Here is a 25,281-nt window from a genome sequence, read left to right as displayed (position 1 = left end):
ACCAAGTGGCCAGAACCCGGGCAGTGTGAGTGCCACTGAAAATCAGCTCGCGTGACACCTTTGTCACGTGTGCCATAGGTTGCCTACCCCTGGCATAGACCTAAGAAGGTCAATGTAGCAATAAGGAAGAAAGGTATATTCTTCCTATCATAGAAGGTACAATCTCAGAGTGAAATGCTAAAAAGTGTCCATTCTCATTTGGGCATTCCAAAAGAAGTAATCAATTCCATTTTTATGTGTGCAGTATAACTTCCAGCCTCCATTTCCCACAAGAGAATAGACTGGTGGGGAGATGAAGTACAAATGGCTAAGAGAATTCTTCAGCAAAAAGCCCATGTGTTAATTCTCCTGACCATAGGGCAATCTTCATGTCAGGCACTGGAGTGAGTCCACCTTAGCAGTTTTTGGGTCCATATATCAGAGCGATGTAGTTAACTTTGTAGGAAAATGTTTGTCCTTAGGGGCCCTGCTAAAAGGATATAAAACTGATAGATAGTTCAAGTGAATTCAACTGGACAATACCCTCTTCAAGTCCAAAAGATTTTCAGATCTGGATGAGTAGAGATGTTAGTGTTTTGTTTGAATGTATTATTATTTGCTGTTAAATATTCTTGTTAAAGATTGCTCATCTGGGGGCGGGAAAAGGTGTATTGTTTCTTTAAATCTGTAACAGCTAGGTAGAGGGAAGTTTGCGAATGCTCTAACCCAGTGATACTCAGACCTCAAATTAGCAATCAACATTACCAAAGAGCCACAGTAGTGTGAATTCACTGTTTCATTTATTATATATATATATATATATATATACACACACATATAATTTTCACCAAGTATTATTATTTTATCAACTACAATTCGTTAATAACATAGTAGAAGCATCCTGATTGGTTAATACCTTAAATTAGTTAATAATTAAATCTTACATAATTTTATAGATGCTGCAAAAAGCTGTAGGAGACACATTAAAGAGACTCAGTCTGAGTATCACTGCTCTAGGCAGAAGTTCTGCACTGAAGGTAAGATAGAAGATTTAGGGACAATACTGTTTTCCTCATTCTACTAAAGTGTCTTGTTCAGGGTTAGAAGAAAATTTCTGTGTTTTTTTTTTGCCATTGTCACCTGACACTCATCGTCTCTGAAAGATCAGGCCAAAACATGACATTGAGAGCCAATGTAACCCTGCTTCAATGTTTCTTCCATTGTTGCAGTGCTGAGTGAAAGGGTAATACATAGAGCTGTAACGTTGAATCCTTTGGCCAGCCTTCTCATTCAGGGTAAGTAAAATATCATTAGTTAGTAAGAGGTTGTTTCTTTTGTTGTTAGAATTGAAGGATGTAAGTGATATGATATTGTGCCTGGATTGCCATACAACTAGATGTGGTAGATATATTTGAACAAACGTACTGTTTCACAATTCTTAGTTTGGCATGCACCCAGGACCAAGAATGATTTTGCAGATATTTTATCGGATATAGGGTTGCAAGACACTGGCTTCAGAAAGTAAAACTTGCCTAAACTTAGTTGTTGCGTTTAGATTCGTTAGGTAGATTTCATTCTTCTTTAGAAAAGTCTTAGACTGTAAGCTCTTTGGGGCAGGTGCTGTCTTTTTGTTCTGTGTTTTCACAGCACTTAGCCCAATGAGGACCTGGTCCATTATTAGGGCTCCTAGGTGCTATGATAATACCAATAATAAATATTTGTCTTGAACGGTGGAAAAAGAAATAGAGAGACGTATTAGGCTTCCAGGCTATTTAATAATTGTTTGTCTCTCTTGTCTTACAAATAGGCTACATTAGGTCCCTTGCAGATTGCTCCAGTCCTACAGTCATGAATGCTACTGTGAGATTTCATCATGACAAGTCAACACATGTAACAACTGTAATAATAAAATTCTTAAACAAAGTTTTTGTACATAGCTCTCATGATAGTGATCCCAGAAAGAGTTATCAACCTAATTCTACAAAGGGTACAGAATGATTAAGGTCAGCATTTTCAAATGTGTATCCCCCAAAGTCAGGAACTTAAAGCCATATTTAGGCACCTGCTTTTTCAGTGGTGGAGTCAACAGAGTTCCTTGGAATTTACCCCAGAGTAACTTGAGATCATGATGTGTAATCAAGAACAGAATATAGCCCATTATCTCTCATCCATATGTGAAATCTCCCTTTGATCATTAGCACTGGCTTCCTTGTGCTCTCCACTAAATCTCATAGCTGTTAGCCTCAAAGCCTTCTCCCCTACTTCTCCCCTACTTCTCCCCTATTTTTTTTTCATCTGGAACAGCATTCACATATCTCTTCTGCATAGACTTTGCATCTTATTTCAAATACATTTGAAAATACATATTTACTCCTGTATGCCTGTACTTTTTAATTTCTTTCTTATTTGCTCTACATTGTTATTTATGTCTGCAACTATGTTACTTAACTGCTTAAAACATTTTGTATTTCATATCACTGTCACTAAACAGAATAAAAGTGCTTAGTGTATACGTTATAAAGAAGAGTAAATAGGTTAAATTAGACCCACCAAATTTGCTTTAGAGTGTGTTTTGATTACTCTGGTGTCTTGTAAAAATATATAATGCTGCATATTTTCTTTTTGTTTTCTTTTAAAGGAAATCATTGTAAGCTTGGTGTCTTGGAAATATGGAATCCATCTCTATGATGGGAAGTCCTAAAAACCTCAATGAAACCTTCTTACCAAATGGTGTTAATGGTATCAAGGATGCCAGTAAGATCACAATCGGCATATTTGGAAGTGGAGACTTTGCCAAGTCCCTGACCATTAGGCTTATAAAATGTGGATATCATGTGGTCGTAGGAAGCAGAAACCCTAAATTTGCTGCTGAGTTTTTCCCACATGTGGTTGATGTTACTCACCATGAAGATGCTGTAGCAAAAACTAACATCATTTTTGTTGCCATACACAGAGAACATTATGCCTCTTTGTGGGACCTCAAGCATTTACTTATAGGTAAAATCCTTGTAGATGTTAGCAACAATATGAGAGTGAATCAGTATCCAGAATCCAATGCAGAGTATTTGGCCTCCCTGTTCCCAGATTCACTGATTGTCAAAGGATTTAATGTCGTCTCAGCCTGGGCACTGCAGTTAGGACCAAAGGATGCCAGCAGACAGGTATGCTTTGTGTTTGAGTTCATTTAGTGTGTGTGTGCAGAAAGAAAACTACAATAACTGTAATAACAGCAAGTCCCTGGTATCAGCTGTCAGAACCAACACTGACTGACTTTTTCAAAAAACATTATTTTCGTAATTTTTTTCCCTAACACTAGAGGTGAAACGTAAGCCAGTATGGTCCGATATACAGCCAACCGTACTGGACCTGGGGCAGCTTCCCCAGGCTGGCAATTTAAAAGGGCCCTGGGCTCCCAGCAGCGGCCGGAGCACCTGGCCCTTTAAATTGCCGCCAAAGCCCCAAAGCCAGAGCCCTGGGGCTCCCAGCCACCGCTACAGCTACCGTGGGGCTGAGGTGATGATTTAAAGGGCCCGGGGCTCCCAGCAGCGGCCGGAGCCCCTGGCCCTTTAAACCGCTGCCAGAGCCCCAGGGGTCCTGGCCGCCGCAGCTACCGCTACCATGGGGCTCTGGTGATATTTAAAGGACCTGCAGGCAGAGCCCCAGACCCTTTAAATCACCGCCGGAGTCCCGGGGTAATGACAACGGCCAGGAGCCTCAGGGCTCCAGCAGCGATGTAAAGGGCCTGGGGATCTAAAGGCCCCGTCCCTTCCACCCGAGTCCCCACCCCTTCTGGTTGAGCCCCGCCCCCTTGCTCAGGACACTGGCCCTGCGTACCGCTAAGTCCCTTAAGTTAATTTCACCCCTTCCTAACACTTAAACAAGGCTAGAAGCTGCATTTCCTGCAGTGCTCTACTTTAGCTGTTAGTGATGGTATCAACTGTTGCAAAAGAAATTGTGGGAAATAAGTGGATGATCTAATTTAAAACAATTTACTTTCAAGTGGCAGCTTGGCTGTAACTAAAGGCATAGTTTGTTTTGTTGGCCTAGGTCTTCAACTGCCCTGAGCTCACACAGTTGAAGTAAAGGAGGAAGGCAAAGGCAGCTCAAACCTACTTTAGTCCCCCCATAACCTTAGCGACCATTCCACTAGCACAGGATCTCAAGAGCCCCTCATGCTCAAGCTCCACCCCTAAATTACCTCCAGCACTCCCCAGAGTGTCTCCTGCGCAAATTGGAGAAGCAGATAGGGGCTCAGCTGCTTGTTAAAGCTGCTTTAGGGGGTTTTTTTTGCACTGCTGGAGTAGTGCAAAGGTGACTTAAGCAAGGCCAAAAATCTAGTCTTTGGTACCTTTGCTGGTTATGGTGCAGCATGAGAAATAACTAACTTAGCATGGCTCCCAGAGCCAAGGATGAATTTCCAAATCTGGCGTTGAGAAAATAACCATGTATTTATTTTTAAACTGAGTAAATTGATATGGAATCAGTGTGATATAGATATATATAATAAAAATGGGACCCCCTCACATACATCATTTTTACAGAGCCACTTTTCAGAGTGGAACTGTGCTGTATGTAGTTATTTTATTATACCTCGGTCAAAGTTGAACTCAAAGGTGGTCATCAGTAGGTTAAAAAGATGATCAGATGCCATGGTGATGAGCAAACTACATGACCATAAGTAAAAAAGGAGCAAAATCTAGCAATTCGTTTAAATTGTGTAAAAGTACTTTTTTTTTTAAGTATAATGAGGTATCCCTTGGATCTTGCTTCTTTTTTTTCCCCTTTAACATCCCGTGAAGACATCCGTACTTGTTTCAGAACCTGAGCTGTGAAATGCAGCTCAAATTGTTATACAAAGTATGATTAGTTAAAAAACAGAGGTCAGGTGAGGTTCCTTCTTTGTTTTTTGTTGTCCTGGGCCATTGGGCAAGCTTTCTATTAGGGTTGTGGATTAATCGCAGTTAACTCACGCAATTAACTAAAAAAAATTAATTGTGGTTAAAAAAATTAATTGCAATTAATTGCAGTTTTAATCACACTGATAAACAATAGAATACCAATTGAAATTTATTAACTATTTTGGATGTTTTCTTACATTTTTAATTATATTGATTTCAATTACAACACAAAATACAAAGTGTACAGTGCTCACTTTATATTATTTGTATTACAAATATTTGCACTGTAAAAATGATAAAAGCAATAGTATTTTTCAATTCACTTCATACAAGTATCATAGTGAAATCTCTATCATGAAAGTGCAACTTATAAATGTAGGGGGTTTTTTGTTACATAACTACACTCAAAAACAAAACAGTATAAAACTTTAGAATGTACAAGTCCACTCAGTCCCACTTCTTGTGCAGCTAATTGCTAAAAGAAACGAGTTTGTTAACATTTATGGGAGATAACGCTTCCCGCTTCTTATTTACAATGCCACCTGAAAGCGAGAACAGACATTTGCATGGCACTTTTGTAGCCAGCATTGCAAAGAATTTACATGCCAGATATGCTAAACAGTCATATGTCCCTTCATACTTTGGCCACCATTCAAGGGACATGCTTCCATACCGATGATGCCTGTTAAAAAAATAATGCATTAATTAAATTTGTGACTGAACTCCTTGAGGGTCTCCTGCTCTGTTTTTTATCCGCATTCTGCCCTGTATTTCATGTTATAGCAGTCTCGGATGGTGACCCAGCATGTTGTTCATTTTAAGAACACTTTCACTGCAGATTTGACAAAATGCAAAGAAGGTACCAATGTGAGATTTCTAAAGATAGCTACAGCACTCAACCCAAGATTTACGAATCTGAAGTGCCTTCCAAAATCTGAGAACAACAGGGTGTGGATCATGCTTTCAGAAGTCTTAAAAGAGCAACACTCCGATTCGGAAACTACAGAACCCGAACCACCAAAAAAGAAAATCATCCTTCTGCTGGTGGCATCTGATTCAGATAATGAAAATGAACATGTGTCGTCCGCACTGCTTTGGATTGTTATTGAGCAGAACCCATCATCAGTATGGACGCATGTCCGCTGGAAGGTGGTTGAAGCATCAGGGGACATATGAATCTTTAGCGCATTTAGCACGTAAATATCCTGCAGTGCCAGCTACAACAGTGCCATGCGAACGCCTGTTCTCACTTTCAGGTGACACTGTAAACAAGAAGCAGGCAGCATTATCTCCTGCAAATGTAAACAAACTTGTTTGTCTGAACGAATGGCTAAACAAGAAGTAGAACTGAGTGGACGTGTAGACTCTATAAAGTTTTACATTGTTTTATTTTTGAATGCAGTTATTTTTTGAACATAACTCTACATTTGTAAGTTCAACTTTCGTGATAAAGAGATTGCACTATAGTACTTGTAGTAAGTGAATTGAAAAATACTATTTCTTTTATTTTTACAGTGCAAATGTTTATAATAAAAAGTAAATATAAAGTGAGCACTCTACACTTTGTATTCTGTGTTGTAACTGAAACCAATATATTTGAAAATGTGGAAAACATCCAAAAATATTTATATACATGATATTCTGTTATTGTTTAACAGCGTGATTAATCATGATTAATTTTTTTAATTGCTTGACAGTCCTACTTTCTATATTTTAAGTGGTTCATTCATTTTTAACATGATTTTAGTCATTGGCCCAAAGTTCATTCTAATCCATAGACATTTTAGTGTTGTGAATACCAGGCATCTTGAAACCAGTTTATGTTAACTCAGATGATATACAGTCTTTTTGTTTAGGATAACTTGTTGTTTAATCATTTTTCATATTTCAATATTGACCTGAGTTGTTCAAGGGTTAATTTTTGTTAATGTGGTAGTGACAATGGCTAGTTTAGATCTTTGTACTGTGACTTCTGCCTGGAGGCCTTGAAATTGTTGATTTCATCTTTAAAAGCATCTCTGCGACTAAAAATAATTAATTTGACTTTTCCATCAGGTCTTTATATGCGGTAACAACGTTAAAGCTCGCCATCAAGTTCTTGAACTTGCCCGACAGCTGAATTTTATTCCCATTGATTTGGGGGCATTATCTTCTGCAAGGGAGATTGAAAATTTACCTCTGCGGCTGTTCACATTGTGGAAAGGGCCGGTCGTGGTGGCTGTTAGTTTGGCCACTTTTTTCTTCATCTATTCTTTCATCAGAGATATTATACATCCATATGTGAGAAATCAGCAGAGTGATTTTTACAAGATTCCCATTGAGATTGTGAACAAGACTTTACCAGTTGTTGCTATTACTTTGTTGTCTCTGGTGTATTTATCAGGACTCCTGGCAGCTGCTTCTCAGCTTTATTATGGCACTAAGTATAGGCAACTTCCTCCCTGGCTGGAGAGTTGGTTGCAATGTAGGAAACAGCTTGGACTACTCAGTTTTTTCTTTGCTACCGTGCACGTGGCTTATAGCCTCTGCTTACCTATGAGGAGGTCTGAACGATACTTGTTTCTTAATATGGCTTATCAGCAGGTAAGAAACACCATTTTTTATCTAATGACAGAAGAGTGAGTCAGAATGCCTTGATTGTATTTATGTGACATATATCAGTGTCTTTGAATACATTTTCAATGGAAAATCTTTGGGGCTACATTGGGACTGGCTTTTGGCCAATATGGAAAGAGGGTACAAGGAGCCCCCTGCCTTGTGGCAAGCCTCAGATGGGGTCAGCCACAATCAAGTTCCCTTTTTTATTCCCCACCAAGCATGAACATTACCCTAGAGAGGGTGGGGAACAGGCAGGATCATGGTAAAATCAGAAGGGCACTCTTAGTTTCCATCATCTTGGAATGTAAGGGCTGAATGACAATTCATAAGAAAGCTAAAAACATCTAGCAAGTTGTTTTCGTCTCTCTGGTCCCAAAGGTTTTGGTGTGTGTATGGCATAAATGTAGATTTACATTGTTGAAAAGGTTTTTAAGCGTGGCCGCAATAATATACAAATTATACACAGGGATCCCTCACTGCATCACTGAAATGCAGACACTTTTGGGCAGAGGTATGCCAGCTGTTTAATAGCATGCTGCAAAACTACACAATTGTCTAGGACAGCAAAATCCTAAGCAAATATATGTTCCTACTAGGAAAGATGAAGATGCTGTATCACTTCTCAAACTAGTGGTAAAAAAAATATTATGTTTACAAGAAATTCTTTGTTCCTGTACAGTTATTGGCAGGAGGCATTGACTCAGAGTTCTGAGCAGCAGTTAGTTTTATAACAAAACAATCATCCTAGACAGAAAGATCTGCTTTTCCTAATCAAACTGTCAGTGAGGTGTCTGTTTGCCTCTTCTACACTAGCATTTCATAAAGCAGGTTGGCCATTCAGCATATGAAATCTGCAGAGAAGAAGAATGAGGCAGGAAGAAGCAGCAGCTAAGCAAATCAAGCCATAATAATGGAAATAATAAAAGGGGATTGGATCAACAGTGTAGAAAGAAGGGTGAGCATGAAGTATTGAAATAAGATAGCTGAAGAGCATTAATGAATCTATGACAGGCATTGTGACGGGGTATGTCAGGTCTTCTCTTTCCCCTTCAGGAGGGTTCAGTGTCTGACAATCCCCATTTAAGGAAAATCCACTCAGACTAGTGACCAGCAAGACAGTTCTCTAGAGACTTAGAAGGGCTAGGAGAAAATACTAACCAATCAAGGACCAGCAGGCCAATTAAAAAGGCTTGCCTCCTTTTGCTCAGGGGCAAAGCTGGGTGAGACTGGGACAGAGCAGGACCTCCTCCAGGTTCACCCAGAACCTCAGCCAGAGCCTTGCCTTGCCCTGAGCACAGCAACAGAGCACTTGCATATGTGGGGAGTTTTTACTCTTTGTTTAAATGCACAGACAGGCGAATCCTGAGTTGCTGTTTTGTTACTTGAATGTTCAGAGGAGCTCACGGCACAGGCTACCCTGCCCCAAACTGGCAGCCAAATCTTGAAGACTTAGGTGGGAAGCACCTGCAATATCACTCATGGCCCTGAAGGGGGGACTACAGAGCAGCTCTGCCTCCCACAAACATACACAGAATCCAGCAAGGAATCCTAATTGTGTAGGCTTACATACTTGTCAAAGGACCTGCTAGTACTTTTGTGAAGAAGTTCTCATATCTTCTATAGTAATGTGAAAATCTCAATGGTCATCATCAATGGTGGCCCCTTGCAAGAACTGACATGTAATTAGAGATTTGATAGACCCTGGGGAACTGGAAATTTGTGAGATCTAATAGAGTATATAAGTGACTTGAAGTGAAGTGACAGTTGAAGTGAATTGTTTCTTTCCTGTCATGAGGATGTCCAAGCTCATCCATCTTTTTTATGTCTGATGTTAACAACAGAAGAGACAGAGTAATTTAGGAGTCAGCACAAGGAGTTGAAGCAATAGCAAGAAATGATGATAATTTATTTGTAAATTCAACAAAATAAAGAGAATTGCAGGCCCACACATTTTATAGTGTAGAATATAAATCGTTGCTGCCTGAAAAATGTAGGATTTTGTGTCGCAATATGAAGAATTTCATCTCATTTCATCAGATAATTTCTATAAATAAGCAGTAGCTAATGCTTTAAGAATTACTTGTTCTTTTTGCCACTGTTTCAACATATCTTTCAACCTAATATGCACCCAGAACCCGCAGTGATGGAGCAATAGCTTTTTCTCCAAGACATGAAGAAATCTCTAAAATATTTGATTACATTTTATGTTTGTAATCTGTTTTCTTACAAAACTCAGACTGGAGGCTATTGTTCATCAAAAGAGCTTTTGTAAATAGTGTTTAATATTCTGGAAAATAAAAGACATCTTTTCTCCTGTCTCCTCAGGTTCATGCAAATGTGGAAAATTCTTGGAATGAGGAAGAAGTGTGGCGAATTGAAATGTATATCTCCTTTGGAATAATGAGTCTCGGCTTGCTTTCTTTGTTGGCAGTGACTTCAATCCCTTCAGTAAACAGTGCCTTAAACTGGCGGGAATTCAGTTTTATTCAGGTGTGTGTTCTTTGGTTTTCTGTGTTAATAAGGGATTTAATGATTAATAAGAATGCATGTTCTTTTTTATTTTGAACCTATTATTTTGCTATAAGATGAAAAATAAGGGTTTTTTTCCTCTCAATAGTAACTGTAAAAATTATACAACTTCTCACTCAATAGAGAGAGTCCCTCTTAGAGTTGGGCAGAAAATGGTTTTCCTGTACTACTACTGTTTTCAGGAGTTAAAAATTTTCTCCTGTCTCAAATTGAGATGAGAAGTCAAAATCTCAAAAATATTTGTAAACCAAAAAACTGAATCTCAGATTATGCAGAATGTTTAGTGTTGAGCATTTGAATAATAATTTTGATAGTTCAAAAAGTCATTTCCAATCTGAAAACCAGAAATGTTTGTTTGGAAAGTGTCAGAACAAAACATTTTGACAATTTTGAAACTCTTTCTTATGACTTTTTTTGAGTTGAGAGATTTGATGAACTCAGTCCTGTTTCACGAGCCATTTCAATTTTGACAAATCGATATTTTTTGACAAAAGTGATTTTTCAAAAAAATCCCAAGCAGCTCTTTCTCCCCTTGTGTATTCAGTGAGATCTATCTCCATTAGTGACATTAGTATTTACTGCATTTTACTCCTGTTGGCCTTGCAGAGCCAACATAGCTAAGACTGAGTAGGCTGGCACTATTCCTTTTTCATTGACAGAATGTATCAGTTACACATGTGCAGACCCACTGCAGGCAATTCAACTGAACAGGTGTCACTGAATGGGGTGCACATAACTTTATAACTGAAGATCTAATGTGGTCATTAGAAGCTTTATTCCAGGGGATGATGCCCTGGGTAAAAAGAGCAGAGCTTGACTTTCAGAGCCCAGAGTGAATGTGCAGGGCTTGCAGTTAGAACAAAACATTAGTTTACTTGTAAACAGAACAGATTTGATCTGAACTCACTGAGAGACAATAAATATTTTTGTTAATAAACAAAAACCTTTCTGCTTCAGGTGCTTATTCCTCAAGTGAGCCATCAGAAGTACATGAACTTGTAAACTATACAGATCTTCTTTTCATGCAAATGTCCCTAACTTTTTGTAAAAAAGAGCACGTAGAAGATTTTCAGTGTTTTCCAGGAGGTTCCAGCAATACATCAAGAGCTAAGTAACATATATAGTAATAGCAGAGCTTGGCTATATTTGGAATAAGTCTACTTCAGGATTCTTGGGGCATTATTGTGTTCTTCTGTTGTAAAATTGGTGGAAGAAGAAGAGAAATAAAGTTTACCTCATAGTGTTTCCACTGAATGATCCCTTCAGGCGATAGGTGGTGGGGGCTGCAGAAATGGCAGGAAATGCACCTTCAAACTCTTCACGTCTCTGCAGTTTTCAGAAAACGATGTGGAAGGACAGCAACCTACATGGTGCTCCTCACACTTCAGTCTCCCCTGCAGTGTGGGTCCCTATGGTGCAATGCTGCCATTTTCTGTGACTTGCTCCCCATTCAGAGTGGGGAGATTAATGTTGATTCCAGCTAGATTAACTCCCATTACTTTGGCAGGCTGTATTTTTGCATTTTTCAAGGGGAGCCTTCTGTCCCTTCCTCCTGCCCTGACACACTTTCCCCCTCCCTTCACACATGAACACCTGAAGCAGAAATGCATCCACAATATCTGGAGGTGGGTATTAAGCTGTCTGAAGTGGCTCATGAGCATGAGAACTAACTTCAGGGCAGACTCTGAAGAAGCAGGGGACAAACCCCAAACTGGCAGTGAGCTCTATACTGAGATTTCGCCAACCAAGTGTCAAACATGAACTCCTCAAGCACTACAATAGCCTTAACATGGAGTCACAGGCAGTCCTCCCTGGGTACTCCAGTCTATCTTGCCACCTACGCAAGCTTGACTTTGAGATAGATAGTCCCTTACACCAAAAATCACAACAATATTCAATATCAGAGGGGTAGCCGTGTTATTCTGGATCTGTAAAAGCAGCAAAGAGTCCTATGGCATCTTATAGACTAACAGACATATTGGAGCATAAGCTTTTGTGGGTGAATGCCCACTTTGTCGGATGCATCCTTCGTTGCATCCGTGGGTGCATGGGTATTCACCCATGAAAGCTTATGCTCCAATACGTCTGTTAGTCTATAAGGTGCCACAGGACTCTTTGCCGTTTTAACAATATTCAGGTTACTCCCATTCCCAAAGGACCAGTCACTTGCACCCTAGATCTCCCTACCAAAGACAATGCTTGTAGTAATCCTATAATAAAATAACTAAAGATTTATTAACTAACAAAAGAAATACATGAGTTATTTACAAGGTTAAATCAGGTAAACATACACACACATGAGTTACAGTCTAAGGTTTTAAAAAGTAATAGAAGTTGCTGTAATGTGGAAGCTCTGTATGTCTTTTAGGGCTAACCCAGGCCAAGCAATAGGAAACTCTTGCTTATGCTTAGAATTCTTCACCCCTCAGAGTTCAAGCAGCATAGAGATACAAAAAGAAAAGGAGTACTTGTGGCACCTTAGAGACTAACAAATTTATTAGAGCATAAGCTTTCGTGAGCTACAGCTCACTTCATCGGATGCAGTTTCTTTTTGTCTGGGATTTATATTCACTTCCCCCAGAGTTCAAGCTGATGGGATAAGTCCTCTTGCATGTCTCCTCTTCAGGAGTGTGAAGGGAGCAATCAACAAAGTCTATGTTCTTTGATGTTTCACAATGGCTCATTTGGTTTCAGTAGGCCTTGTATGCAGGACCTAACACCTTCTGTAGGAAGCTGGCATTTTACATTATTTAATGCTTCTTTCCTGTTTGATGAGTTACACAGTTACAGAGGTTTACAATGCAAAGACTTAATATAACCTTATAACATGGGGTATAGATGTTAAGTGAGATTAATACATGCAGCATCCTGCAAGCATTTCGTAAAGTCTAAACACATTCTTATAACTCTAATATCTACTTTAATAATACTAACACCCAAACTGGTGTTTCCAGCTATGCATTTGTCAGAATTCACTGAGGCCTAGGGGCCTTGGCATGAGCTGCCAGCAGCACAGTGGGAACATGCCTTCTTCCACTGCTGGCCTTCTTCCACTACTTCTGGGACTTTCCATATACTTTATTTTTATTTGCTGCCCTCCATACAACACAGCGTGTAGGGCCTTTGAAGGGCAAAGCATAGCTAGCTCCTAAATGCACTATACTCATGAGACTGTGAAAGTAAGAGACTGCATTTGCTATACATGTGGCATAAAGGAGGCCTTTCATCCCCATCAGCAGGCATTCCTGACTTGCAGAATTCACCATTTTAATAGTAACGCCACTGTCTGATGAGAGACAGACTGTCATGTCACTGGACTAACCCAGAACTGTCTGCCCTGAACTAGGAACTGCCATGCAGCAGCTGGGCAAATGCAGGCATGGCAGCCCAACATATGTGTAGATCATATGGAAGGGGCAGACATTTAGGAATAAGCTGTGGTAAAGCACTTCATATACTTCCTGTGTGTAACACATCTTAACTAGTACCGAAATAGACAAGCAAATAGACATAACCAGCAAGAGACATTGAGACATACAAAAAGCACAAGCCCCCGTTGATCACAGAAAGGTGTCAGCATGAACTGAAATTACTGTCACCTTTAAGCTGTGGTTATTGATATGAAATACTAATAGACTTACGTCTGTTGTTGGGAGACATTCTGATAAAGTGTGTCTGAAAAGTGTATTTTGCTATACTTTGGGGTGTATTAATGTAGATGTTACTCAGAATCCTGTCTGACTAAGGACTGGTTTGTCCCATTGTAATTATATTGCCTAGTTCATAATCCTGTCACTGTTGACTGATTCTTGCCTATGTAGACTCATAGACTTTAAGGTCAGAAGGGACCACTGTGATCATCTAATCTGACCTTCTGCGTATTGCAATCACAGAATCTCACCCACTGCTGAAATTTATCCAGCACAGTCTTGAAGCCAATTAGGTTTTTTACCCCCTCTGCTCCCCTTGTAAGGCTGTTTCAGAACTTCACTCCTCTGATGGTTAGAAATTTTCGCCTAATTTTGAGCTTAAACTTCTTGATGGCCACTTTACATCCATTTGGTCTTGTGTCCATACTGGCGCTTAACTTAAATAACTCCTCTCCCTCCCTTGTATGTATCCCTCTGATGTATTTATAGAGAGCAATTATATCTCCTCTCATGTAACACACATCATCACTTCTTTAATAATTAGGGCTCTAGAAGGGCTTTGTAAATTATAGCCTTTTAAGGGGAGTGACAGGGAACATTGCATTAGCTGCAATTGTCAGAGGTGTTCTGTCTGTAGAGGGATTCCTTCTTCTCTCTCTTTGGGTTTCTGTCAAGTGGGAAATCTATAGGAAACCTCCAACAGTGGTTGCTGAAGGAATGTGTTGAATCAGCCCTTCCCCCCCCCACTGACCTGGCTTTCCCCATTCCCTGACAAGTGCCACCCACTTCTTAGGTAATGAAGAGAAGCAAAATTATGGCCATTTACATCTCCGTAACCTCGCTACCAAGCAGACTTTCTCCTTCAGGACCTCTCTGCCTGGGACTATGCTATAGATGATGGTATGAACTAAATCTTCAATTTAAAATAAAATAACAATTAGTCACAGGTGATTTGAGCCATACATCCAGTGTATGATCAGGAAATCCCAGCAGCAAGCGAGCTTTTTCCTTACCAAAGTTTCCAAACTTTGGCCTCAGGTTGTGGGGATAGAAATGTGCATGCCGGCAAATCATTGCCCAGTTGTTTTGTGGTCTTTGGAATGAACTAGTATACCACAACTATTCCCACTGTAATAAAAATCAACTTGTTTCTAGTTATCACAGCTTATAAACTATAATGAAATGCTGAGAGATGATTCAAGACGTCTGACTGCTGTACAGGACATTCCTCCTCTAGACTTGCCCTCATGTGAAACTCCATCACACATTAAAGAGAATTTGGACAAATTGTCTTTTTAATTATCACCTTTGGCATGCAATGGCAGTAATAATTGAAACACAAGGTGTTTTCTTGGGATTAATGACCAACTAAATGTAATGGTCTTTAACTGCTTCTCGGGGCATTAAATGTTCCCTAGCTAGTCATTAATTCTTAGAAAACATCCTCTGCCTCAAGCCTTGTTTCATAAACACTGACCTTACAAGGATTATTTTACCAAGGAAAATGAAGCTGGCATTCCACCACACATTAACAATGATTAAGCTCAAATCTCAGATAGAGTGCTTAGGCAGAGCCAGATAAAATACAGCAAATGCCCTTTTAGAGCTATTTCTCTACCTACTGAAATACAATATTATAAAGAAGGTTTGCACTTAATGATTATAATCCTGTCTGAAAACAGCAGGAGATGCAAAGTGTAATAAGGGCTGGTCAGTTCAGTATAGCTTTTCTAGCCAGGGAAGTTGGTGATGGAGTAGCATGACACTAGTTTTACTCCTGTTTCTAGCAGAAGCATAGATTGTCCAAAGCAATGGCTGCTGAAATTCTCAGTTCCATCCTACAGGTGGGGGTTCAGTATAAGAACTTGCCAAGCTAGAACTCAGGCGGATTCTGGCTGATGCCTCTGCATCGCCATTAGAGGTTTAGGTCGGGCATTCTGAAGAGGACCCTGTAAACCTAGAGTTGAGAGGAAGTACCACTCTTCAGGGCCTGAGTGGCACCCCACAGCCCACTGACTGACCAATACCACTATATAAACCAGGAAGCCATCATGAGGAGCTGTCTGAGCAACAACACAGACCACCTGTCTGCTTCTGATCCTGCTAATGAGAGACCCGAGACACTGACTTCTGACCCTGATTTGCCCTTTCCCTGTCTCTCTGATTGCTATCTGTAATCTGGTGCCTGACCCCAGTCTCCTGATAACATGACCTTGCCTGCCTCTTGATGCCTGACTCTGTTTTCCCTCTGACCTATCTTGGACTCTGACCTCCTGGCATTCGACTTGGACTGACTCCTGCTCTGACCACTAGGTCAGACCACCACATCCTGGTTGTGACACTCAGCATCATTGCAGCTGCTCAGTTTCTGACCTCCCCCTTCTGACACTTTCCCTTCTGAGAGCTGCACACCCATGCAAATGCTGTTTCTAGCTCACCTTGCGGAATACACTTGGTTTCTAAGCGCTTGTGTAAATGGCAGTTTACTGTATGACAAGCCACAGTGTTAATCTATAGCACATCAGTTTGCTTCACAATAACATCTTGTGTGGACACTGCTACAGTGCACTGAAAGTCCCGGAGTGCTCCTTGGCATACTTTCACTGCACTGTAGCAGTTTCCACATGGGAACTTACTGAGTGGCAAGCTGGTGTTCTGTAGATGTACACTGGGCCTTGCCAGTTGCCATGTAGACTGAGTCAACTAGTCACACTTCAGGAGTAAGTCATGTGTTTGTTATTCTGCTAAGTAACAATCAGAACAGTGCACAAGCCTAGACTATATGAAGAACAGCCCTTTTCTAGCTGGGCAGGTTTACTAGTGCAGAAGAGAGGAGATGAAGAGGGTAGTAAACTCGAAGAAAACCCCATACTCCACTCCTTGTGTGACTGGAGTTTAATTGTTGTCAGGCTTTTCTTTTTTATGTGCAACAGTAACATAATGTTCTGTCAAATCTTAGTCCTCCAATGGCACTTAAATAAAACTAAGCTTTCTCTTCTGAAAGGATGAAAAACGTCTGTAAAGGATTTCATTATCATTGGCTTTCTCCAATAATTGTTATATAGTATTACCCATAGCTGAGCCTGCTGAAGAAATGAGTGATCAGATTCACTACGTTGTTTCATGTTTACACTGGGTAACATAGCATGACCAGATGTCCCGATTTTATACGGACAGTCCCGATTTTTGTGTCTTTTTCTTATGTAGGCTCCTATTATCCCCCACCCCCATCCCAATTTTTGACACTTGCTGTCTGGTCATCTTAGTATAACAGCATTGATTTCAAGAGAGTCACATCAGCATAGAACTGGAACAATGCAGTGGTGAGTCAGGCCCAAGCTTTTATTTGTCATCTGAATTTCTTTCCAGAATATCAGGCAAAATCCTGCATATGCCAAATTATACCAGATAGGATCTGGTCTATAATGTTCAATTTCTTGGGGATTTTTGTTCTTACTCTTTTTAACTAAATGAGCTAGAACATCTAAAAAAATGCCAATGCAACTTTGGAAACCATTGTGTACACCAAAAAAAGTAATGCAAAGAAAATAGCAGCTTTGTTACCTTCTGTTAAAGTCTGTTACCTTCCTCAAAAGGCTGACAAAAATATTTCCCTTTTTTGTTTCAGAGTAGCAGCCATGTTAGTCTGTATTCGCCAAAAAGAAAAGGAGTACTTGTGGCACCTTAGAGACTAACAAATTTATTTGAGCATAAGCTTTCGTGAGCTACAGCTCACTTCATCGGATGCATTCAGTGGAAAATACAGTGGGGAGATTTATATACACAGAGAACATGAAACAATGGGTGTTACCATACACACTGTAAGGAGAGGTTTCAGAGTAGCAGCCGTGTTAGTCTGTATTCGCAAAAAGAAAAGGAGTACTTGTGGCACCTTAGAGACTAACAAATTTATTAGAGCATAAGCTTTCGTGAGCTACAGCTCACTTCATCGGATGCATTTGGTGGAAAAAACAGAGGAGAGATTCATATACACACACACAGAGAACATGAAACAATGGGTTTATCATACACACTGTAAGGAGAGTGCAACAAAGCCCGTTGCCAACTCTGTCCACATATCTATTCAGGGGATACCATCATAGGGCCTAATCACATCAGCCACACTATCAGAGGCTCCTTCACCTGCGCATCTACCAATGTGATATATGCCATCATGTGCCAGCAATGCCCCTCTGCCATGTACATTGGCCAAACTGGACAGTCTCTACGTAAAAGAATGAATGGACACAAATCAGACGTCAAGAATTATAACATTCAAAAACCAGTTGGAGAACACTTCAATCTCTCTGGTCACTCGATCACAGACCTAAGAGTGGCTATACTTCAACAAAAAAGCTTCAAAAACAGACTCCAACGAGAGACTGCTGAATTGGAATTAATTTGCAAACTGGATACAATTAACTTAGGCTTGAATAGAGACTGGGAATGGATGAGTCATTACACAAAGTAAAACTATTTCCCCATGGTATTTCTCCCTCCCACCCCACCCCCCACTGTTCCTCTGATATTCTTGTTAACTGCTGGAATTAGCCTACCTGCTTGTCACCATGAAAGGTTTTCCTCCTTCCCCCCCCTGCTGTTGGTGATGGCTTATCTTAAGTGATCACTCTCCTTACAGTGTGTATGATAAACCCATTGTTTCATGTTCTCTGTGTGTGTGTATATAAATCTCTACTCTGTTTTTTCCACCAAATGCATCCGATGAAGTGAGCTGTAGCTCACGAAAGCTTATGCTCTAATAAATTTGTTAGTCTCTAAGGTGCCACAAGTACTCCTTTTCTCTTTGTAAGGAGAGTGATCACTTAAGATAAGCCATCACCCACAGCAGGGGGGGGAAAGGAGGAAAACCTTCCATGGTGACAAGCAGGTAGGCTAATTCCAGCAGTTAACAAGAATATCAGAGGAACAGTGGGGGGTGGGGTGGGGGGGAGAAATACCATGGGGAAATAGTTTTACTTTGTGTAACACTTCAATTTCTCTGGTCACTCGATCACAGACCTAAGAGTGGCTATACTTCAACAAAAAAGCTTCAAAAACAGACTCCAACGAGAGACTGCTGAATTGGAATTAATTTGCAAACTGGATACAATTAACTTAGGCTTGAATAGAGACTGGGAATGGATGAGTCATTACACAAAGTAAAACTATTTCCCCATGGTATTTCTCCCCCCCACCCCACCCCCCACTGTTCCTCTGATATTCTTGTTAACTGCTGGAATTAGCCTACCTGCTTGTCACCATGGAAGGTTTTCCTCCTTTCCCCCCCCTGCTGTGGGTGATGGCTTATCTTAAGTGATCACTCTCCTTACAGTGTGTATGATAAACCCATTGTTTCATGTTCTCTGTGTGTGTGTATATAAATCTCTCCTCTGTTTTTTCCACCAAATGCATCCGATGAAGTGAGCTGTAGCTCACGAAAGCTTATGCTCTAATAAATTTGTTAGTCTCTAAGGTACTGTAAGGAGAGTGATCACTTAAGATGAGCTATTACTAGCGGGGGAGGGGGAGAGGAAGAAAACCTTTTGTAGTGATAATCAAGGTGGGACATTTCCAGCAGTTGACAAGAATGTCTGAGGAACAATGGGGGGGGCAGGGAGGAATAAACATGGGGAAATAGTTTTACTTTGTGTAATGATCCATCCACTCCCAGTCTCTATTCAAGCCTAAGTTAATTGTATCCAGTTTGCAAATTAATTCCAATTCAGCAGTCTCTCGTTGGAGTCTGTTTTTGAAGTTTTTTTGTTGAAGAGTAGCCACTCTGAGGTCTGTAATCGAGTGACCAGAGAGATTGAAGTGTTCTCCGACTGGTTTTTGAATGTTATAATTCTTGACGTCTGATTTGTGTCCATTTATTCTTTTACGTAGAGACTATCCAGTTTGACCAGTGTACATGGCAGAGGGGCATTGCTGGCACATGATGGTATATATCACATTGGTAGATGCGCAAGTGAACGAGCCTCTGATAGTGTGGCTGATATGATTAGGCCCTATGATGGTGTCCCCTGAATAGATATGTGGACAGAGTTGGCAACGGGCTTTGTTGCAAGGATAGGTTCCTGGGTTAGTGGTTCTGTTGTGTGATTGCTGGTGAATATTTGCTGTCTGTAAGCAAGGATTGCCCCCCCCCCCAACCTGAAGCAAATACTTGATTATCATACAAAAGGTTTTCTTCCTCTCCCCCCCCCCCCCCCGCTGGTAATAGCTCATCTTAAGTGATCACTCTCCTTACAGTGTGTATGGTAACACCCATTGTTTCATGTTCTCTGTGTATATAAATCTCCCCACTGTATTTTCCACTGAATGCATCCGATGAAGTGAGCTGTAGCTCACGAAAGCTTATGCTCAAATAAATTTGTTAGTCTCTAAGGTGCCACAAGTACTCCTTTTCTTTTTGCCACAAGTACTCCTTCCCTTTTTTGTGTCATTGAATCTTTTTCCTTTTCGCCCTTCAGGCTATACTTTTCGTTAATCACAGGAGAGATGTTAGGTTTCTACCTCTTTATTTTTACTGTAGTTAGAGAACAAAATCTTGGTAGCCAGTTTTGATGATTCTTCCACTAAATCTTTTGCAACTGAGTGAGACGTTACGTCAGTTTTGGTGGTGAAGTGTTTCCCTTCATACGATAAACACCACAGTTAAAAGCACTGCTGCAGTCATTTTTAAGGTGGTTTTGGATTTCTAGAATGCGGGATAATGCTTTTAACTTGGAGTCTGCATAATTGTACTGTTGATTGTAGGCCCTAAGCTCCAGATATCCTCATTAACTAGTTGTCACGGAAGGGACAAAGACAGATCAGGAGTGGTCCGAGTCTTGATTTCACTGTCCAACCAGTGGAGCTGGGCCATTGTGATGGGGAAGCAAGCAGCACCCTTTAGGTGTGTCACAGTTTACTCCTTTCTCCTTGTAGGAGCAATGGGGTCAGGGAGTTCCATTCCAGGTCTTCTCCTGCATAGCCACACTGCTCCATACTCATGGCTGAGCAAACTAGCCCTTTGTTCTCTCATGCGACACACTGGGTACCTGAATCTGATACCACAACACCAGTTTTACTCTTACATAATCCATTGACTTCATTATTTACACCCCTGAAACTCAACTAACTGCTAGATTTTAGATTGTGACTCGCTTGTTTTCTTTACATATTTGAGGATCTCTTAGCCTTTCAAAGTAGAGCAAGCATGCAGGCCTGTGGAAGCCAAGAGGGATGGGATGTAAATCAGAGTAGAATTTAGCCCTTAATTTTCAGCACATTACAATAACGAGTACATTGTGATTTTTTTTTAAATAAAATCGAACCTGGCTGAAATTTTAAAGTGGTATAGTAGGCGTGGCTGATAATAAGGGGTCAGGTTTTAACTTCTGTTTCTTTTCCCTGTTTTTTTTCAAAGTCTACTCTGGGATATGTCGCTCTGCTCATAAGTACTTTCCATGTGTTAATTTATGGGTGGAAAAGAGCCTTTGAAGAAGAATACTACAGGTTTTATACACCACCAAACTTTGTTCTTGCCCTTGTTTTGCCTTCTATTGTAATTGTAGGTAAGATCATTTTACTCTTTCCATGTATAAGCAGGAAACTGAGAAGAATCAGAAGAGGCTGGGAAAAAAGCCAAGTTATGGAAGAAAGAGGTGGGACTGTTCCACATCTTTCACCGGAAAGGATTACGGTGATGTGATGTTGGAATAGTGTCCATTAGGACTGTTACAGTTGTCACTGGTTATTTTGTTTTAAAACTTGTGTTTTTAGGAGTTTATATAACTCATATGTAAAAGTTGCTGTGGAATTCCTTGGCATATGGTACAAGCTCTCAGCCGAGAAATGAGCAATTTATTTTTCTTCAGAAAATTTAAAAAAAAAATCACTTCAGTTTTAAGTTACAAGAGGGCAAACAATGTGAAATCAGGATTTTTTTAATGCTTCTTTGCACAATTGTATCACAAACATTGTGGTTTTATAATTAAAATCAAATGTTCCAGATAGCATTTCTTTGACTGATAGTATATGTTCCAGACAGTACTTCTTTTATTAAAACCACCCTTTTTTAGTTAGTCAGGCCAGAATGTAGAGCAGTGGTTCCCAAACTTGTTCTGCCACTTGTGCAGGGAAAGCCCCTGGCGGGCCAGGCCGGTTTGTTTACCTGCCGCGTCCGCAGGTTCGGCCGATCGCGGCTTCCACTGGCCGCGGTTTGCTGCTCCAGGCCAATGGGAGCTGCTGGAAGTGGCGGCCAATACGTCCCTTGACCGAACCTGCGGATGCAGCAGGTAAACGAACCGGCCAGCCCACCAGGGGCTTTCCCTGCACAAGTGGCGGAACAAGTTTGGGAACCACTGATGTAGAGTAATAGATTTTAATGATTTAGGAAATAAACATGTTTTGAAACAGCTGAGATTAAATTTTTAATGGTTGAAATTATTTATCGCATACGTACATTACACTTAGTTGTGTAACTCAACAAGGACTTTGAATCAAAACATGACTTGAATATAATAAAAATGTTAGTTGCATTAAGGAATATGATTTCAAAGTGTTGCATATGGTTTTAGACATGCAATGTCCATTGATGTTAGTGAGTCATGCAGTGAAAATCCAATCTAAAACTTTGAAAGTGCAAGAAGGACTTATTTAAATTTGTACAATCAACTAATGATCACTTTAAAAATAAAACATGCCAAAAATTATTTTTAAAAATTAAAGTTGGGGGAAATTTGCAATAAAAAATTTCAACTTTATGGGTGAAACTTCCAATATCTTAAGCACAATAGAGAAAGACCATAATGTTAACGTTATCTGTGTGTTTCTGTCTTGGAGTTTCAGTTATGGCACATGAATTTCCCTCTCTTTCAACCTTAAGATCTCTTAATGTATTTTTGTTGCACAAATAATGTTCCATTTTTATATTAAACTTTTGTTTTTATAGCCAGCATCTGTGGGGAATGCTTTACTGTGAATTTTTAAGAAACAAAAACAAATATTCCTATACTTCATCATTTTAACGTGAGTTGATGATCCCGTGAAATGGAAATTTCCTTCTAAAATTTGTAATTCTGGTTTCCTAAGGCTTTCTGAATGTTGTTTAGAATGATTTATCAATGACTACTTTAGCATGTTTTGTTCTTCTTTAAGGAATAGGCCAAACTCTACTCATGCTGCTCCTATAGAAATCAATGGAAGTTGTTCCCATGCATCAGAGTGCAGAATTTGGCTCTACATCTCTACCTATTTTTGCAGTATTACAGCTGTACTGTCTTTGTTTTCTTTCCTCACATTTTTGCAATAATTTGCTATCAGTATGATAAATATCTGCAATATGACTCTTATCCATATAGCACTTGTGTATACTTAAGCACATGAGTAGTCCCATTGGCTTTACTGCCTACATTTGTAATGACTGGGGGGAGGGATAGCTCTGTGGTTTGCTCATTGGCCTGCTAAACCCAGGATTGTGAGTTCAATGCTTGAGGGGGCCATTTAGGGATCTGGGGCAAAAATTGGGGATTGGTCCTGCTTTGAGCAGGGAGTTGGACTAAATGACCTCCGGAGGTCCCTTCCAACCCTGATATTCTATTATTCTAACCCTACACCCATGCAATGTGTATTTAGACCCAAATTCTGCTCCCACTTAATGCCTGCATAAATCCAAATTAACTCAGTGCCAGTTGTTTTTAGTTTCATTATAAACTCAAGAACCCCAGTTAGGTTTTTCAAGATTCATTATAGCCTCCAAGCCTTTAAAACAAACCTAGGCCCATTTATGGTTTTGTCTGAATCACAAGAAATCTACAGTTTTACATGGTTTCACCTGTGTTCTGCTTCAGATGTTTCACCTGTGTTCTGCTTTAGATGTAGGGTTTGTTCAAACTCAAAACCCAGACAGAAACTCCAGGCAGAGGACTTTCTCAAAATGACGCAGCATAAAGTGAGACAAGGTGGGTTAGTTAATATCTTTTGTCTTTAGAAAGCTTGTCTCTCTCACCAACAGAATTTGGTCCAATAAAAGATATTACTTCATCCACCTTGTCTCTCTAATGCCCTGGGACCAACACAACTACAACAACACTGCATACAAAATTAAGTGTTAGTTCGAACCTCTGCCAGGCTAAACAATCAATATTGCATGTCTCTAGCTCTCTTTACTATTCAGTGAAAGCCCACCAAAAAAATGGGGGCTAGACAAATCGAGGGGTGTTTGGGAGGCTGGGGGAAATTCAACCAATTTTCTTGACATATTTTATAAATATGTCATTTAAAAAAAATTGGCATGGGGGACTCAAAATTTTCAACAATTTTCATTTTGAAATAGTGGGGAGGTTCCCAGTTTCTTGCCATTTTATTTATCCTCCTCATCCATCCCATTTTATAAATTGCCCCCTGCTGGAAGCAGAAGGAGGAAAAAGCCACTTCCTCTCACTTTTTTTTTTTTTACTTGTTCCCCTTGTAAAGTTAAAAAATTAAATTTTTAAAGCTTTCTTGCATTTTTTCAATAGAAAAAAAAAGTTTAAAAATGAGAGAAAGCAATCTGTTGCCTTTTTTTTTAAAGCGTTCTACCTTATTTTCACTTGAGAAGAGGGGGGAAGTAAAATAGAAAAAAATTAAAAGAAGTTTTTTCTAAATGAAATTTTTAATTTTGTTTAAAATAAATCATTTAAAATTGATTAAGTGAAAACAGATAAAAAGTAAAAAAATTTCAAATGTATTGAAAACTTCATTTTCTTTCAAAATTTTTCACAAAAAGAACAACATTTCAAGAAGCTAATCTAAGATCCTTTTTGCAAAATGCCTGTGTTGTGAAGAGTCAGATGGATCATGCTGTACTGTATGAGCACAGTTATTTTATTAAATGAATAAAAGAGATACTATCAATATTACTGAAAGAAAGGTCATTACTAACTTTAAGGGAATAAGGCTTCGGGTAAATATGAACAAATGACTAATAGAACTTCTATTTACTGTGTTTGTGTGAAATTCACTCTAGCACAGAAAACTTTGCAAACCTCTCCACACCATTTAAAGTGAAGAAGGGATATACAGATGCCTCCACACTTTGTGGAGGGTTTTCAGGATTGCACATAGGTGGATCCAGTGGCCTAAGTTTCCTCTGTCGGGGATGCAATGTGCCCTCGTGCAGACAGACAGCCACAAGGCCTATGCACTTAGGCCCATATTCTCAATGGTATTTAGCTGCTTAGCTCCCATTTAAATCATAGGAGTTATGTGCCTAAATACCTTAGGAGTTAGGCACCTAAATACTGTTGAGGATTTGGGCCTTATGCCCCAATCGTTAATACTTAATACCTGCAAACACATAAGTATCATTCCACACATGTAATTCCATTGTCTTCAAAAGAACTATTCACTTCCTCATAGTTACTCATGCACATGGATGTTTGCAGAAATGGACCCTTAAATCCTAGTTTGGAGGTTTATGTGGGGTATAGATCTTGTGCTGTCCCCCTGCACAGCAGAGAATTTCTCCCATGTGTGCAGAGGGTCAGCAGCCACTATACCAAGCTGTAAAGAGGGGTAGGTGGATTTTGTCTCGACTAGTCCACTTACTGCACAAAATCCAATTACTGTGTTAGGAGGGATGGATTCTGCCCTAAGAAAAG

At 39.9% G+C, this 25,281-nt stretch overlaps 1 protein-coding gene across 3 annotated transcripts in view; it reads left to right on the top strand.

The window, feature by feature from the left end:
• Window positions 1-23,821, top strand: part of STEAP2 (STEAP2 metalloreductase) — a 28,274-nt gene extending 4,453 nt beyond the window's left edge. Inside the window, exons 2-7 of one of the 3 annotated variants that reach the window (XM_038393141.2) lie at window positions 1,209-1,274; window positions 1,787-1,982; window positions 2,618-3,140; window positions 6,933-7,460; window positions 9,801-9,965; window positions 10,962-12,127. In XM_038393141.2, the coding sequence (XP_038249069.1) occupies window positions 2,649-3,140; window positions 6,933-7,460; window positions 9,801-9,965; window positions 10,962-11,006 (1,230 nt within the window). In that variant the 5' untranslated portion in view covers window positions 1,209-1,274; window positions 1,787-1,982; window positions 2,618-2,648 and the 3' untranslated portion in view covers window positions 11,007-12,127. Of the gene's footprint in view, window positions 1-1,208; window positions 1,275-1,786; window positions 1,983-2,617; window positions 3,141-6,932; window positions 7,461-9,800; window positions 9,966-10,961; window positions 12,128-21,065 lie in introns of those variants that run through there. The other 2 variants (XM_038393136.2, XM_038393138.2) reach the window with 2 other exon arrangements.
• The last annotated feature ends 1,460 nt before the right edge of the window (window positions 23,822-25,281 follow it).

This window comes from Dermochelys coriacea, chromosome 2 (genome assembly GCF_009764565.3).
Source record: "Dermochelys coriacea isolate rDerCor1 chromosome 2, rDerCor1.pri.v4, whole genome shotgun sequence".
In the NCBI taxonomy this organism is placed as follows: Eukaryota; Metazoa; Chordata; order Testudines; family Dermochelyidae; genus Dermochelys; species Dermochelys coriacea.
This window is presented reverse-complemented; position numbering and strand designations above follow the sequence as displayed.